The 15,050-nt window shown below is 37.4% G+C and overlaps 2 protein-coding genes across 6 annotated transcripts in view; one reads left to right on the forward strand and one right to left on the reverse strand.

Moving 5' to 3' along the window:
• Positions 1-15,050, forward strand: part of LOC306847345 (triosephosphate isomerase A) — a 19,967-nt gene continuing 4,917 nt past the window's right edge. The window contains exons 1-7 of one of the 2 annotated variants that reach the window (XR_013782148.1): positions 1-217; positions 1,492-1,615; positions 1,724-1,808; positions 1,927-2,059; positions 2,274-2,359; positions 7,577-7,664; positions 8,448-8,647. Coding sequence is in view for 1 of the 2 variants with exons in the window: in XM_079381251.1 (XP_079237377.1) it covers positions 106-217; positions 1,492-1,615; positions 1,724-1,808; positions 1,927-2,059; positions 2,274-2,359; positions 7,577-7,664; positions 8,448-8,566 (747 nt within the window). In the remaining variant the exon portion in view is untranslated. Of the gene's footprint in view, positions 218-1,491; positions 1,616-1,723; positions 1,809-1,926; positions 2,060-2,273; positions 2,360-7,576; positions 7,665-8,447; positions 11,107-15,050 lie in introns of those variants that run through there. The other variant, XM_079381251.1, reaches the window with a different exon arrangement.
• Positions 11,282-15,050, reverse strand: part of LOC306847341 (gamma-enolase) — an 18,881-nt gene continuing 15,112 nt past the window's right edge. For all 4 annotated transcript variants that reach the window (XM_079381240.1, XM_079381242.1, XM_079381241.1 and 1 more), the window contains 4 exons: positions 14,443-14,644; positions 14,240-14,348; positions 14,091-14,149; positions 11,282-13,113 (listed from right to left, as the gene is read on the reverse strand). In XM_079381240.1, coding sequence (XP_079237366.1) covers positions 13,044-13,113; positions 14,091-14,149; positions 14,240-14,348; positions 14,443-14,644 — 440 coding nt within the window. In that variant the 3' untranslated portion in view covers positions 11,282-13,043. The remainder of the gene's footprint in view (positions 13,114-14,090; positions 14,150-14,239; positions 14,349-14,442; positions 14,645-15,050) is intronic.

Consider the following 15,050-nt stretch of genomic DNA (forward strand, 5'->3'; position numbering starts at 1 on the left):
GAATATTAACAACCAAGCCTTCTCCATAGTAGTATTGTTGTCTAACGGGAGCGATTATACTTACTGCAGTCCTTGTGTTTGTTTCGCTCGGTTTGTCGCGCAAATATGTCCTCAAGGAATTTCTTCGTCGGAGGAAACTGGAAAATGAACGGCGATAAAGAGAGTTTGGGCGAGCTCATAATGACCTTGAACACGGCCAGTCTCAACGATGAAACAGGTCCATGGCGTTCATTTGATGTTACGTCGTTTACCTGAAAGAATATTAAGCATTTTTCAATTTCACAGATTAGTTCGATGTATTTTGTATATATAGCTAATCGACAGATTTGTTTAGAAGCACCAGAGACGGTTTGCTATATTATGTCACGTGACACTTTAAATTGATGGAGGCTCGTGTGGACATAACATACATGTTTGAACTGCTTTTACATAAATAACTTAAAAATAAAGCTAGTTTATTTTATGCAGTTGATTTTCTTAAATTATTGCATTTCACCGATATGTTTTTTTCATAGGCCTGCCGTAGAAAGCTTCATTATTAATTAATAAATATAAATTCTATATTTGTCCAGTCCCACATATATCCTATATTTGTCAAATATGCCAAAAAAAACTTACTAGCTAAATAAGTAGCCAAGTGATATTTGATATTATTTTTCATAAGAAATACTGATATTTCTGCATGGGCCTGCTGTAAAAAGCTTTATAATTAATTTTAAATTTGTGGTCTCTGTATTTGTCTTGTCCCATACATCCCATATTTGTCCCATACGCATAAAAAATGCATGAAAAATATAACTAGTTTTAGCTAAATTAGCCAAATGATATTTGCCCCATCCCAATTTTTGGCCCATATGTGTAAAATATTTGTTAGCCAAATTATTTGCTCCCATTCTAACTATGAAAATATGTAATAGATTCAGAGATAGTCAATAATAATAACATTTCACACACATGCAAAAAAAATTAAAAAATTTTGGTCCTTTATTTGTTCCATATGCATAAAAATTTTTCGCTAAATAATTTGATGTGGAAGCCCCAAAAAAAGGTAATGGCTTCTTTTTTCTCACAATTCAGTTTATATCTGATTTCCAATTTCTTTTAGACTTTGCTATAAAATCACAATGGTGAGAAGAAAAAGTTGAGATTTAAAAAGTGCAAGATAGAAAGTTGCTAAGTTCAATGGCAGAAACTAAAAACAGAATTGCGAGATGAAAACGCAGAATTGCAAGTTGATTTACTTTATTCCGTGGCAGAAACAGGCTTCCATGATTTATTTCCATTCTACATTTAGAAAAATATCTAACAAATTTAGAGATACTAAAAAATAACAAGAATAAAAAAGAAATTTTTCACACAAAAACTATGACATGAGGGTGAGTAAATGATGACAGATGTTTTGTTTTGGGATGAACTATTCATTTAAAAGTGGTCATGCTGGCTTTCATAATCATATATCATCATAACAATGGTTTTGTGTTCATTGTTTAGAGGTGGTGTGTGGAGCACCGTCCATCTATCTCGATTACGTGAGGTCTAAGCTGGACCAGAGGATCGGTGTGGCCGCCCAGAACTGCTATAAGGTACCCAAAGGAGCCTTCACCGGGGAAATCAGGTATATGTGCTCATTGATATCTTTTACAGTTTTTACAGAACAACCATTTATCACTGTCAAACCTCTAAAACCATATTTCATGTTCTCTCCTTTTCTACTCCGCTTTAGCCCAGCGATGATTAAAGACTGCGGCATCGACTGGGTAATTCTGGGCCATTCTGAGAGGCGTCACGTGTTTGGCGAGAACGATGAGGTATTTTAATAGCAATCCAAACCCTTTTATGTCAATGAAATTCAGGCCTCGTATTGATACCCATTTGTGCTATTCTGCATTCAACTCTGTTTCACTCTGGCTGTGATGTCCTTTGCAGCTGATTGGCCAGAAGGTGGCCCATTGCCTAGAGAGCGATTTGGGTGTGATCGCCTGCATTGGGGAGAAACTAGAGGAGAGAGAAGCTGGAACCACTGAGGACGTGGTGTTTGAACAGACCAAAGTCATTGCCGGTCATTTGAAAACACAAATCTGATATCAAATATGTGATTTTAACATTGTGGATTGTCAACAAATATGCTAAGATTTGTCAGATTTATTTTAGTGGTTTATATGAAATGCTCATGTGCCGAACATGAGTTTTCAAACAGTTAATTTTTTTTGTTCTAGGACCCTGTTCATGCACGTGCAACACTTAGAGGCTTGATACATTTCTGTGTTTTATAGACAATGTGAAGGACTGGACTCGTGTGGTTTTAGCGTATGAACCAGTCTGGGCCATTGGCACTGGTAAAACCGCCACTCCTGATCAGGTAAATCTGTATTCATGCTATTCATCAGTCATATAACGTTTCATCTCCATCATGTTTGATTGCTCTCGTTTCATATTTATGAAATGCATATGCTACGGAAGTTCTAAGCGGCCATGCATTATTATAATTTTTCTGTCTTGTTTTCTCGTGATCTCGACATAACGAAAGTTGTTTTGTGGTTATCTGGACATAACGAAAGTTGTTGATCTCAACCTAAAAACCATTTTCTCACGACGTAATTGTAGCTATCGTGAGAAAATCAGGGTCGCTATATTGTCTTCGACGATAAAGTTGCAGACCCGACAGCCTCCTTCTCAAGTATCGAACACTTATGTGTAAGTCGTCAATCACTGACAGACACAGAGCTAAAATGGCTGAGTATGAATATGCATGACAAGTATTCTATCATGGATCAATGTAGTCGGTCACACACACACAACACCTTCAATATTTGGGATGGTACTTATACCATATTTTTATTTTTATTATTTCAGTTTGAGTGAGTCCTGATCAAAGTAAAAGCGAATACGATCATCCATGATGCTGCTTCTATAGCATTTTCTCATGCCGAATACACAGAGAAAATTAAGTCGTGATAACGACAAAACAACTTTCGTTATGTCGAGATCACGAGAAAACAAGACAGAAAAATTATAATAATGCATGGCCGCTTAGAACTTCCGTAATATGCACTAAAGCATGAATAATAATATGCTTAATGATATGCTTTTACATTATACTGTAGTTTAAAGTCATTCTGTTTATGATCATGTACTTTATTTGGTGTTGCCCTTAAAGGAACACTCCACTTTTTTTGAAAATAGGCTCATTTTACAACTCCCCTAGAGTTAAACAGTTGAGTTTTACCATTTTTGAATCCATTCAGCCGATCTCTGGGTCTGGCGGTAGCACTTTTAGCTTAGTTTAGCATAGATCATTGAATCGGATTAGACCATTAGCATCTCGCTCAAAAATTACCAAAGCGTTTCGATAATTTTCCTATTTAGGCAAGGCAAGGCAAGTTTATTTATATAGCACATTTCATACACAGTGGTAATTCAAAGTGCTTTACATAAAAGAAAGTGAAATAGACATTAAAATCAATAAAAACATGGAAATAAAGATAATAAAAACAAGGAATTTTAAAATGATATAGAAAATGATTTAAAATAAATTTAAAGAAAATGATTATACATAAAATGTATTGCAGTCAGTTCGGACATACAGCACAGTGCTCATTCAAATGCACAGTTAAACAGGTGAGTTTTGAGTCTTGATTTAAATGTTGCTAATGTTTTAGCACATCTGATCTCTTCTGGAAGCTGGTTCCAGCTGCGGGCCGCATAATAGCTAAAAGCAGACTCCCCTTGTTTTGTGTGAACCCTTGGTATTTCTAACTGACTCGATCCTAATGATCTGAGTGGTCTGTTTGGTTTATATTCAGTGAGCATATCAGCAATATATTTAGGTCCTAGGCCATTGAGTGACTTATAAACGAGTAAAAGTACTTTAAAATCAATCCTAAATGTAACTGGAAGCCAGTGTAAGGACCTGAGGACTGGTGTGATATGCTCAGATTTTCTGGTTCTAGTCAGAATCCTGGCAGCAGCGTTCTGGATGAGCTGCAGTTGTCTAATGGTCTTCTTGGGAAGGCCGGTGAGGAGACCATTACAGTAATCCACCCTGCTGGTGATAAAGGCATGAACAAGTTTCTCCAAGTCTTGATTGGAGACAAAACATCTAATTCTTGCAATGTTTTTGAGATGATAGTATGCTGATTTAGTTACTGCTTTGACATGACTACTGAAACTAAGGTCTGTCTCCAGAATCACCCCAAGATTTCTGACTTGATTTTTAGTTGTTTGACCCCTAGAGTCAAGGTATGCATTCACCTTGAGAACTTCATCTTTGTTTCCAAATGCAATGACTTCAGTTTTCTCCTTGTTTAACTGAAGAAAGTTCTGGCACATCCAACTGTTAATTTCATCAATGCATTGGCAGAGGGAGTCAATGGGGCTGTAGTCATTTGGAGATAAGGCTAGGTAAATCTGAGTATCATCAGCATAGCTGTGATAGGCAATTTGGTTCTTCCTCATTATCTGACTTAGTGGGAGCATATACAGGTTAAACAAGAGCGGTGCAAGAATTGAGCCTTGTGGGACTCCACATGTCATGGCCGTCCACTTAGACTTATGCTCTCCTACACTCACATAATAACCTCTCCCTTCTAAGTATGACCTGAACCATTTGAGTGCCATCCCAGAAAGCCCGACCCAGTTTTCCAGTCTCTCTAGAAGTATGTTATGATCGACAGTGTCAAACGCAGCACTAAGATCTAGTAGTACCAGCACTGATATTTTGCCAGAATCAGAATTGACGCGAATATCATTTATTATCTTAATGAGTGCTGTCTCTGTGCTGTGATGTGCTCGGAAACCAGACTGAAAGTTGTCCAGGTATCCATTTGAGTTTAAGTAGTTGTTCAGCTGATTAAAAACTACCTTTTCAATAATCTTACCTATGAAAGGAAGATTTGATATGGGTCTATAGTTGCTCAACATGGTGTTATCAAGATTGCGCTTTTTCAGAAGGGGCTTAACAACTGCAGTTTTGAGGGAGTTTGGAAAAGTCCCAGAAAGAAGTGAGGCATTCACCACTTCTAAGAGATCAGCCTCTAAACAGTTAAGCACATTTTTGAAAAAGGATGTGGGAAGTGTGTCAAGATAGCAGGTTGAAGATTTAAGGTGCTGTACTATTTCTTCCAAAATTTTGTTATCAATTTCTTTAAAAACACACATAGTCACTTCTTTTTGAAATTGCGGTCGAATCTGTGTGACCTCTGCATAACTTGAGGATGTGCCAATCTCCTTTCTGATATTATTGATCTTCTCAGAAAAGAAGGAAGCAAACTCATTGCATTTGCTGTCGGAGAGCATTTCACTGGGAATCTGACTTGGGGGGTTTGTCAGTCTCTCAACAGTCGCAAAAAGAGTGCGAGTGTTGTTTAAGTTACTGTTTATAAGGTTTGAAAAGAAAGTCTGTCTAGCTGTGGCTAGTTCCACATTGAAAGCATGAAGGCTGTCTTTATAGATGCTATAGTGAATTTTGAGTTTCGTCTTCCGCCACATCCGCTCAGCTTTTCTGCATTGTCTTTTCATGCTCTGAACTGCTGTTGATTTTCTCCAAATTGATTTCTGTTTCCCCGTCTTCTTGCTGACCTTTATCGGGGCAATATCATCAATAACATTCTTAATTTTTGAGTTAAATGACTCCAGGAGAAGATCAACAGAGTCTGCAGAAATGCTTGGTGTTAATGATATTGCCTCCATAAATAGCGCACTAGTGTTCTCGTTAATGCATCTCTTTCTGATAGAGACAGATCTAGATTCAGTGGTGACTGAGATCAATATATCAAAGAAAATACAGAAGTGATCAGATAGTGCTACATCCTTGATTACAATGGATGAGATGTTTAGACCTCTACTGATGAGTAAATCTAGAGTGTGTCCACGATTGTGTGTGGGTCCGTGCACATGCTGACTCAGGTCAAAAGTGTTTAAAATAGTTATAATTTCTTTTGTAGTTTTGATTTCTGCATTATCTATGTGAATATTAAAATCCCCTGCAATAGCAAAACAGTCAAACTCTAAGGAAATCATTGATAACAGTTCAGTGAAATCATCAACAAAGGCTGGAGAATATTTTGGAGGCCTGTAAATAATGATAAACAGGGTGCGTGGAGCACCTTTCAGCACAATACCTAGGTGTTCAAAAGATGAATACTGACCAAATGACATTTGCTTGCACTGATAAACATCTTTAAACAGAGCAGCTACACCTCCACCTCTCCTAACAGTCCTGCAGACACTTATAAAATTAAAGTTAGGAGGGGCTGTTTCATGAAGGACTGTTGCACTGCAGCTGTCTTCTAACCATGTTTCATTTAGAAACATCAAATCCAGGTTGTTTGTGGTTATTAAATCGTTGATCAGAAATGATTTATTTTTAAGTGAGCGAATGTTTAAAAATGCTAACTTGATGGAATTACATTTTGTCTCTACAGCAATCTTAGATTGATGCATTATAGGCCGCAGGTTAGATGGGTTAGCCGTACGGCTTGAGAAGGTCTTAGACTTTCTATTGCTTAATAAAACAGAGATAGAGGAGGCTACAGGCACACTGGGTTCCCGCTTGTTCTGTAAACATTTGTGAATGTTGCTGCTAATATAGCGGGGACCCGACACATATCACTGAGAGCTGTTATCAGTTGTTTTTGGTTCACCTACACCAGATGGAGAGGGGTTTGGGCCCTGGCGTTGTGGCAGCGGCCGGAGAGCTCTCGCAGGAGGAGGAGGGTGAGCTGGGCCTGCAGTCTTTGGTGGTTGTGGGGCCCGCCGTTTTTTAGTTGATATCTGGGGGCTTGAAGCGAAAGAGTGGGAGAGTTTGGTCCCAGCATACACCAGTTCCTCCATTTTCTGTGAGAAGCTTAGAAGTGGAGATTCTGGGGAGAGTGATAGTGTATCTGGTGAGCAGGGCTCTGGCTCTGGTGTTTCCGCTGGCTGTGAGATGTCGTTCTGGCTTCCCTGGCTGTTTTCCAGAAGGTCGTCCTTGGGTGCTGAGTCTTGGAGCTGTTGTAATACGTCACAGTCTGCATGTGATGAGCTCTGTGGGCAAGGCTCAGCTGGGATGTCCATGAGCAGTGCTTGTTGTGGCTGCGTGGTGTTATCATGTTGACTCAGAAGCTGACATGAAGTTTAAAGCTATTTAAAGCTTGACTCTTCTGTAGTTACATCGTGTACTAAGACCGACAGAAAATGAAAAGTTGTGATTTTCTAGGCCGATATGGCTAGGAACTATACTCTCATTCCGGCGTAATAATCAAGGAACTTTGCTGCCGTACCATGAGTGCATCAGGCGCAGTGATATTACGCAGCGCCTGAAAGTAGTCCCCAGCTAGGGAACTAGTTATGATATAGCTGTTCCACAGAAGTTTCTTTTTGTAGTGGAATGATTTTTCAGATCATGAAAATGTTTTACACTAAGAATATACATATATTTAAGAAGTGTCACTTGAATGGTTCTTTGGGGAACCTAAAATGAATCTTTGCTTTGGAAGAACCTCCTTTTGAAATGTTTTTGTTTGTTTTTTAAGAGAGCATTGGTGCAAAAACCCCAAATTATTTTAAATGAAGTCATCCTGTTATTTGTGTGCTGCAGGCTCAGGAGGTGCATGAGAAGCTGAGAGGATGGCTGAGTGCGAATGTGTCGGATGCAGTAGCTGACTCTTTGCGCATCATCTACGGAGGTGAGTCTGCAGTGTTCAGAACATCCTGTCTGTTCAATTGTGAGTGGCCTTAAAGATATAGTTCACCCAAAAATGAATATTCTGTCATTTGCTCAGCTCATGTCACACCACATCCCATTGACCTTCCTTCATCTGTGGAACACAAAAGAAATTTGATTGAATGTTCATGCATGATGCAATTTAATGAAAGCAAACAAAAATTACCCTCATATTTGCATTTGTTATGCATTTGGCAGATGCTTTTATCCAAAGCAACTTAAACTGCATTCAGAGTATACATTTTATCATTTCATGCATTCCCTGGGAATCGAACCCATGACCTTCTCGTTGCTAGCACCATGCTCTACCGTTTAAATGACTGGAGTTGCGATTTAAACTTATTCAGAAATATATACAAATAGAAGATGTGCTCTATACTTTGACAAGAACAGATTTGGAGAAACGTCTGTCGCTTGTTCACCAATGCATCCTCTACAGTGAATGGGTGCCGTCAGAATGAGAGTCTAAACAGCTGATAAAATATCACAGTAATCCACATGAATCTAGTCCATCAGTTAATGTCTTGTGAAGCGAAAAGCTGTGTGTTTGTAATAAACCATTGCTTCCAGCTAAAATACTAATCCTCTATCCATAATCTCGCTTTATAACGTGCAATTTAACGGACATGTATCTTTATTGACTCAATGCTGATCCCTTATTACTTAACAATTTAACAAATACAATTACTCTTAGTTTGCTCTCTTGGTAACTCAGCAGTTATGTTCTTCTCTCCTCATTTCGCAGGCTCTGTTACTGGGGGAAACTGCAAAGAGCTTGCAGCCCAGCCTGACGTTGATGGCTTCTTGGTTGGAGGTGCTTCCCTGAAGCCAGAGTTTGTTGACATCATAAATGCCCGCTCATAGAGAGGCGCAGCCATTTCGATGGTCCAAAACCGCCGCACTGCCCAATCAGTGTATACCAGCTTCTTGTTGTCATTCCAGCAGGTCTGAAAGTGCATTTGTGGTTATGTTGCTTTTGCTCACCTGCTTGTTAAACAATTGCGGTGGGTGATTGGACTGGAATATTAACATCAGCTCCCTTTCCACTTAAAGAAATAGAAGAGAGCTTGGGCATGTTAGTTTGTTATTGCTGCTGCACTCGTGTTAACTGCTGTGTTGTCTATGCAGTTCCAGAGCACACTACTTGAAATCTAACACACTGTATTCTCCACATTGATTAACTTACAAGACCAGCGTTGAATGCTTAACTGCGTGTGTAGTGACTTATTGAGCACTTTATCCTCTGTAGAAATGACTACCTCGGTAGAAAATTTAAAACGTATTTGTTCTGTCTTCTTGTAGTGTTTTCTCTTGGCCTAATTTTTTTTTCTGATTTAATAACTGACATTAAATGCTGTGCATACTGAAACTAAAGGCTAAATGTTGTAAAATACAATGTCCTCCAAAAGTATTGGAACAGTAAGGCCAGTTCCTTTTATTTTTGCTGTAGACTGAAAACATTTGGGTTTGACATCAAAAGATGAATATGAGATGAGAGATTAACATTTCAGCTTTTATTTACAGGTATTTTCATCTGGATCTGATACACAACTCAGAAGATATCACCTTTTGTTTGAACCCACTCATTTTTCATGCTACCAAAAGTATTGGAACAGATAGAATTAACAGATTAAAGTGAAAAATACTTAATATTTAGTTGCAAATCCTTTGCTTTTAATAACTGCATCAAGCCTGTGACCCATTGACATCACCAAACTTTTGCATTCTTCTTTTGTGATGCTTTTCCAGGCTTTCACCGCAGCCTCTTTCAGTTTTGGGGGGTTACTCCCTTCAGTCTCTTCTTTAGCAGGTAAAATGCACACTCTACAGGGTTTAAGTGTGGATATTGACTTGGCCAGTCTAAAACCTTCCACTTCTTGCCCCTGATGAACTCCTTTGTTGTTTTGGGTCATTATCTTGCTGCATGATGAAGGATCTCCCGATCAGTTTGGTTGCATCTTTCTGAAAATTGTCAGACAAAATATTTCTGTAGACTTCTGAGTTAATTTTGCTGCTGCCATCATGTGTTACATCATTAATGAAGATTAATGAGCCTGTTCCAGAAGAAGCGATGAAAGCCCAAGCCATTACATTACTTGTGTAATGTGTACTATAATGTACACCTGTGTACACTGTGTTTCAGATGAGCTTGTATGTTTGGGATCATGAGCAGATCCTTTCTTTCTCCAAACTTTAGCCTTTCCATCACTTTGGTCCATAAAATCAGTCCATAAAACCTTGTCCCAGAATTTTTGAGGCTCGTCTCCTATTCTTCTTGCTAATGAGTGGTTTGCATCTTCTGGTGTAGCCTCTGTACTTTTGTTCATGAAGTCTTCTGCGAACAGTAGATTGTGATACCTTCACTCCTGCCCTCTGGAGGTTGTTGCTGATGTCACTAACAGTTGTTTTAGGGTCTTTCTTTACAGCTGTCACAATGTTTCTGTCATCAACTGCAGATGTTGTCCTTGATCTACCCGTTTGAGGTGTTACTAAGTACACCAGTGGTTTCTTTCTTCCTCAGGAGATTCCAAATGGTTGTACCTGCTATTGCCAGTGTTTGTGCAATGGTTTGATTGATTTTTCATCTTCTCTCAGCTTCACAATTGCTCTTTTTCACCCATAGACACCTGTCTGGTTTTCATGTTGGTTACACGTCTAACTAACTATAAATGCAGTCTGCACAGATCTGAAACTGAGCGCAGACATTCAGTGCTATTTATTGTTTGAATAATCAATTAATAGGACACACCAGGGCAACAAAACACGCCTGTCACATGTTCCAATACTTTTGGTAACATGAAAAATGGGTGCTGTTCAAACAAAAGGTGCTATCTTCTGAGTTGTGTATCAGATCCAGATGAAAATACCTGTAAATAAAAGCTGAAATGTTAATCTCTCATCTCATATTCATCTTTTGATGTCAAACCCAAATGTTTACAGTTTACAGCAAAAATAAAGGAATTAGCCTTACTGTTCCAATACTTTTGGAGGGCACTGAATATATTTTTTGCATACTTTTCATGTTTTTACAATGAATTTTATATCATTAAGATGCATCAAGTTTGCATTTACATATATTTGATTAAAGTAAAAACAGTAATTGTGAAATATTATTACAATTTCAAAAAACTTTTCTATTTGAATGTTTTAAAATGTAATTTATTTCTGTGATGCAAGGCTGAATTTTCAGCATCATTACTCCAGTCTTCAGTGTCACATGATCCTTCAGAAATCAATCTAATAAGCTGATTTGCTGCTCAAGAAACATTTCTTCTTATTATAAAAAATGAAAATCATTTTACTGTGCATGAATAGTTAAAAATCTTTTGAACATCATACATGTCTTAACTGACACTTCTGATCCATTTAATGCATCCTCGATGAATAAAAGTAGTTATTTCTTTTAAAAACGTTTTTTTAATTGAACTGAATTCATTGAGTTTTCTAATGTAGATGACAATATAATTCTAAAAACCCATTAAAACGCTATCTTGTTCTATAACCGAGAGTCTAAATGGTGAAAACCCATTTAAACGTACTCCTCTGCTTTTAACGATGCGAAGAAAACACACTTAGGTTGACGAAAGTAATGACAGCTTTAATATTCCATAACATTATTCACTGACAGGCTTGTCAGTTTTTTTTTTTTTTCTCTCCATCTTGCTTTCTTTTCCTTCTTTCACCACAATAATCTCACAAAATGATGAAAATATAAATCATCAGGGAGGAAAAAGATTTCAGGTATGGGGGAACAAGCCAAGTCATAACCACAAGAAGGGAAAGGGGGAGAGGAGACGGATGAAACGACGAGAAAGGAAGAAACACAGACTGCAAGTCCATGGGGGGGGGGCATAAGGAATCGTGTGCGTTGAGGGTGAGACTTTGCTACACAAATGTGAGTGAGTCAGTGTGTTTGGTCTCTATTCATGTAAGCATGTCTGTCGGTCCAGTTCTTGAATCAGATCTGTCATTGTGATTATGTCATGTCTCTCTTTCTTTCTCTACTGGAGTTGATCATTCATCTTAAAGCAGAAGTGAAGTGTGTCATTCCTACAGCTGTCTGTCTCTTATATATTTGGACAATGGTAGCCCCGCCCCAAACACACGCCATTGGTTGAGCCAGAAATGTGATTGTTTAATTCAATGCAAAAAAAGTTCCACTTCCTCTTTAGGATGGAGATCCAGGGTAAAAGAAAATGTGAAAGTACATTTTAAGTCATTGCATGAGAAAATCCGGCAGACTTATGAAGATTATGGGGTTCTTGAATATAATTATTATTATTATTATTAGAAGTGATATGTGAACTTTGTTCGATCCTTTAGATTTCATTCTCTTTATTCATTTTTTGCTGTGTTGATTTATGTAGGGAGCCATAAGACAACAATATCATAACATACTCAGGACATATTTTAGACCTTCCAAATCAATAACAAAGATATACAGAAACTTATGAACTTTGTGGAAATAAATATATTGTACACATTATTTTAAATGCTTCATATACTAAAATGAGTAAAACACTGTTCTTTTTATGTCAGAGGTTAAAACACCCTATTTTATTTTATTTGTTGATTTGAATGAATAACGGTTTGTTTTAAAAGGCTCTTTTTCCTCAGCATGCTTTTGGGTCAGAGATGGACACAAAAAACCAGCATCTGAGAAAGAGAGCATTGTTTGATAAAAAGCATCTAATGCCCTGGGCAAATGACTTACTAAACTGTCTTTTAGAGTAAATGCCGGACCCTGAATTCTTCACTGTCAATGTCAATCATCCCAGCGTGATCTTCCCACTGAAAATCCCACTGCTGCATAAATAGTCAGGTAACTAGTTGATTTTTCTACTCTCCTTTTTCCAAAATCTATATATTTTTTGCCTAGTTCTCATGCAATGAACCATAAAAATTACAATTTTAAACATTACACCTGATTAAAATAAATCTCTACTTTTATTCCATCTGAGTTAAATCCTTCTTTTTAAATGTTTAATTTTGTTAAATTCAAGGTCCATTTTCTGAATCATACGCATGCATGCATCTCCACCCTGTGCACATGTTTTGCCCGTAAAGTAATTCAGCATCTCTTGTGCATAATGTTGGCCGGTCCAGGATCCACTGTGCATAATATTTGGTCTATCAAAGCCTGTCCGCAGTCAAGTTCAGTTTAAATATATACTTTGAGTGTCTGAGTAAGTCATCTTTTGTATATCAGTGCAAATAGTGCTGTTTTAATGCATTTTGAATGATTTGAGGGGACGTCAAGGGCAGTCAGTCAGTTCAGTGCAGTACATACTCTGTTTGTCAGTTGTTTTTTTTGTGTGATTTCGGTGTGGTGATGTCAGTATCACAGAGCACTAGGGTTTCTGAAATTGTGCCCGGCGAATCGAGCCTGATCGCCCAGTTCTTCTTCAATCCTGTGAGGGGCAGAGATGGACATGGATTAATTATACAGGAACAGGAGGTGACAGAGAAACAGCTAGAAGACTGTAATCAACCATGTTAATCAAAGTAATTATTGGTTTCTTATGTGGCCAACTCTATTTTTTTTAGTCAGTTGAGTCATATTCATTTGTACGTGCTGATGCACAAGCAAACATTTTTACATTTTCTAAAGAAAATTGGCTTCATTCAATGGAAATCAATGGGATTTATTTAACCTTCTTTATCATCCAATTGTATAGAGGATGAAAAAGCAAACAAGTTGAGCAAGGGGTTCAATACTTACTGTTAGATACCTAAAAATAAGTATGAACAATTCTAGCAGTAACTTCAAAGCTACAGTCCGTAACTTTTGTAAACTTCAAAATTTATATAATAAGCAAGTACACCATAAATCCATTTTCCAAACCGTGTTTTTGGCTTATCCTGACTCACTACGGTACACCTATAATAAACAGTTGTGGCTTTACAGGCTTATTGTAGTTATCTAAAACTAAAACCAGTAAAAACCGTACTTTATAGAATGAAATTTAATTATTGTTAAATGAAATAAAATGAAATTTAAAAAATTAAAAGCTTAAAAAATTTACTAAAAAAGCTTAAAAAATAAGTAAATAAAACTAATAAAAAAATACAATGCATATTAAAAAAATACCAAAACCTAAAAAACACACAACAAAATGACTGAAACTTTAACAAAAATTAACATTAAAATGGAAAATATATATTTTTTAAATAAAGCCATTCATAAAAACTCTCATAATATCTCTATCATACTAAAATAACACTGTGCTGTGAGTTGAAAGCAAAAACTAACACTTTTAAAATTTTAGTAACTGCCTATTTAAAAAAAAGAGACAAAGTATGTGACAATTATTCGGACATTGTTTTGCGGACTGAAATCATTTTTTACTGGATTACTCAAAATCATTAAGACTGAATGCGCTCTTGCCTCATAAGTTGGTTATATTTTGCGAGACGCTCAGATCTACACGGGGCTCCTGTCTTTATCTGAAAGACAAGAGAGAGAAAGAGTTCAAGTTTGTCAAGTCGATCAAACTTAATGATTTGTTTAACATTAACAATTAACACTGTGTGTACCTGTCCAGTGCAGAGTCCCACCACTAGATCAGCGATGAAAGTGTCTTCTGTCTCTCCTGAGCGATGGCTGACCATCACGCCCCATCCGTTGGCCTGAGCGAGCTTACATCTGAGGGACACACAGTTCAAAATGAGAAGATTGGGAGCTGGAAACGCTGGTACTAAACTAAGGTTTATGGGGCAATATTTATAGATTGACTCACGCTTGGATGGCCTCTGTGACCGTGCCGATCTGGTTGACCTTCAGGAGCAGACAGTTGCATGCACGGTCTTCCGCAGCCTTCTCTATCCTCTTTGGGTTTGTCACAGTGAGGTCGTCTCCCACAATCTGGATCCCCATGGAGCCCGTCATGTTAGTCCAAGCGGCCCAGTCGTCCTGATCAAACGGGTCCTCAATGGACACCACTAACAATTAAGATAGGAACAAAAGATTAATAAATACTTTTATTTAGCAAAAAAGCATTATATTGATCAAAGGTTGACAGCATAAATAATTATGTTACAAAATAGTTTTATTTCAAATAAATGCTGTTCTAATGAACTTTCTATTCATCAAAGGATCTTGAAAAAAAAGCATGTTTCTCATACAGCAAATTAGCATATTAGACTGATTTCTGAAGGATCATGTGACGCTGAAGACTGGAGTAATGATGCTGAAAATTCAGCTTTGAATCACAGGAATAAGTTACATTTTAAAATATATTCAAATAGAAAACAGCTATTTTAAATTGTAATCATATTTCACAATATTAAAATTTTTCCTGTGTTTTTGATCAGTTAAATGCAGTTTTTTGTGAGCAGAAGAGACTTT

Source organism: Barbus barbus (genome assembly GCF_936440315.1).
Source record: "Barbus barbus genome assembly, chromosome: 27".
In the NCBI taxonomy this organism is placed as follows: domain Eukaryota; kingdom Metazoa; phylum Chordata; class Actinopteri; order Cypriniformes; family Cyprinidae; genus Barbus; species Barbus barbus.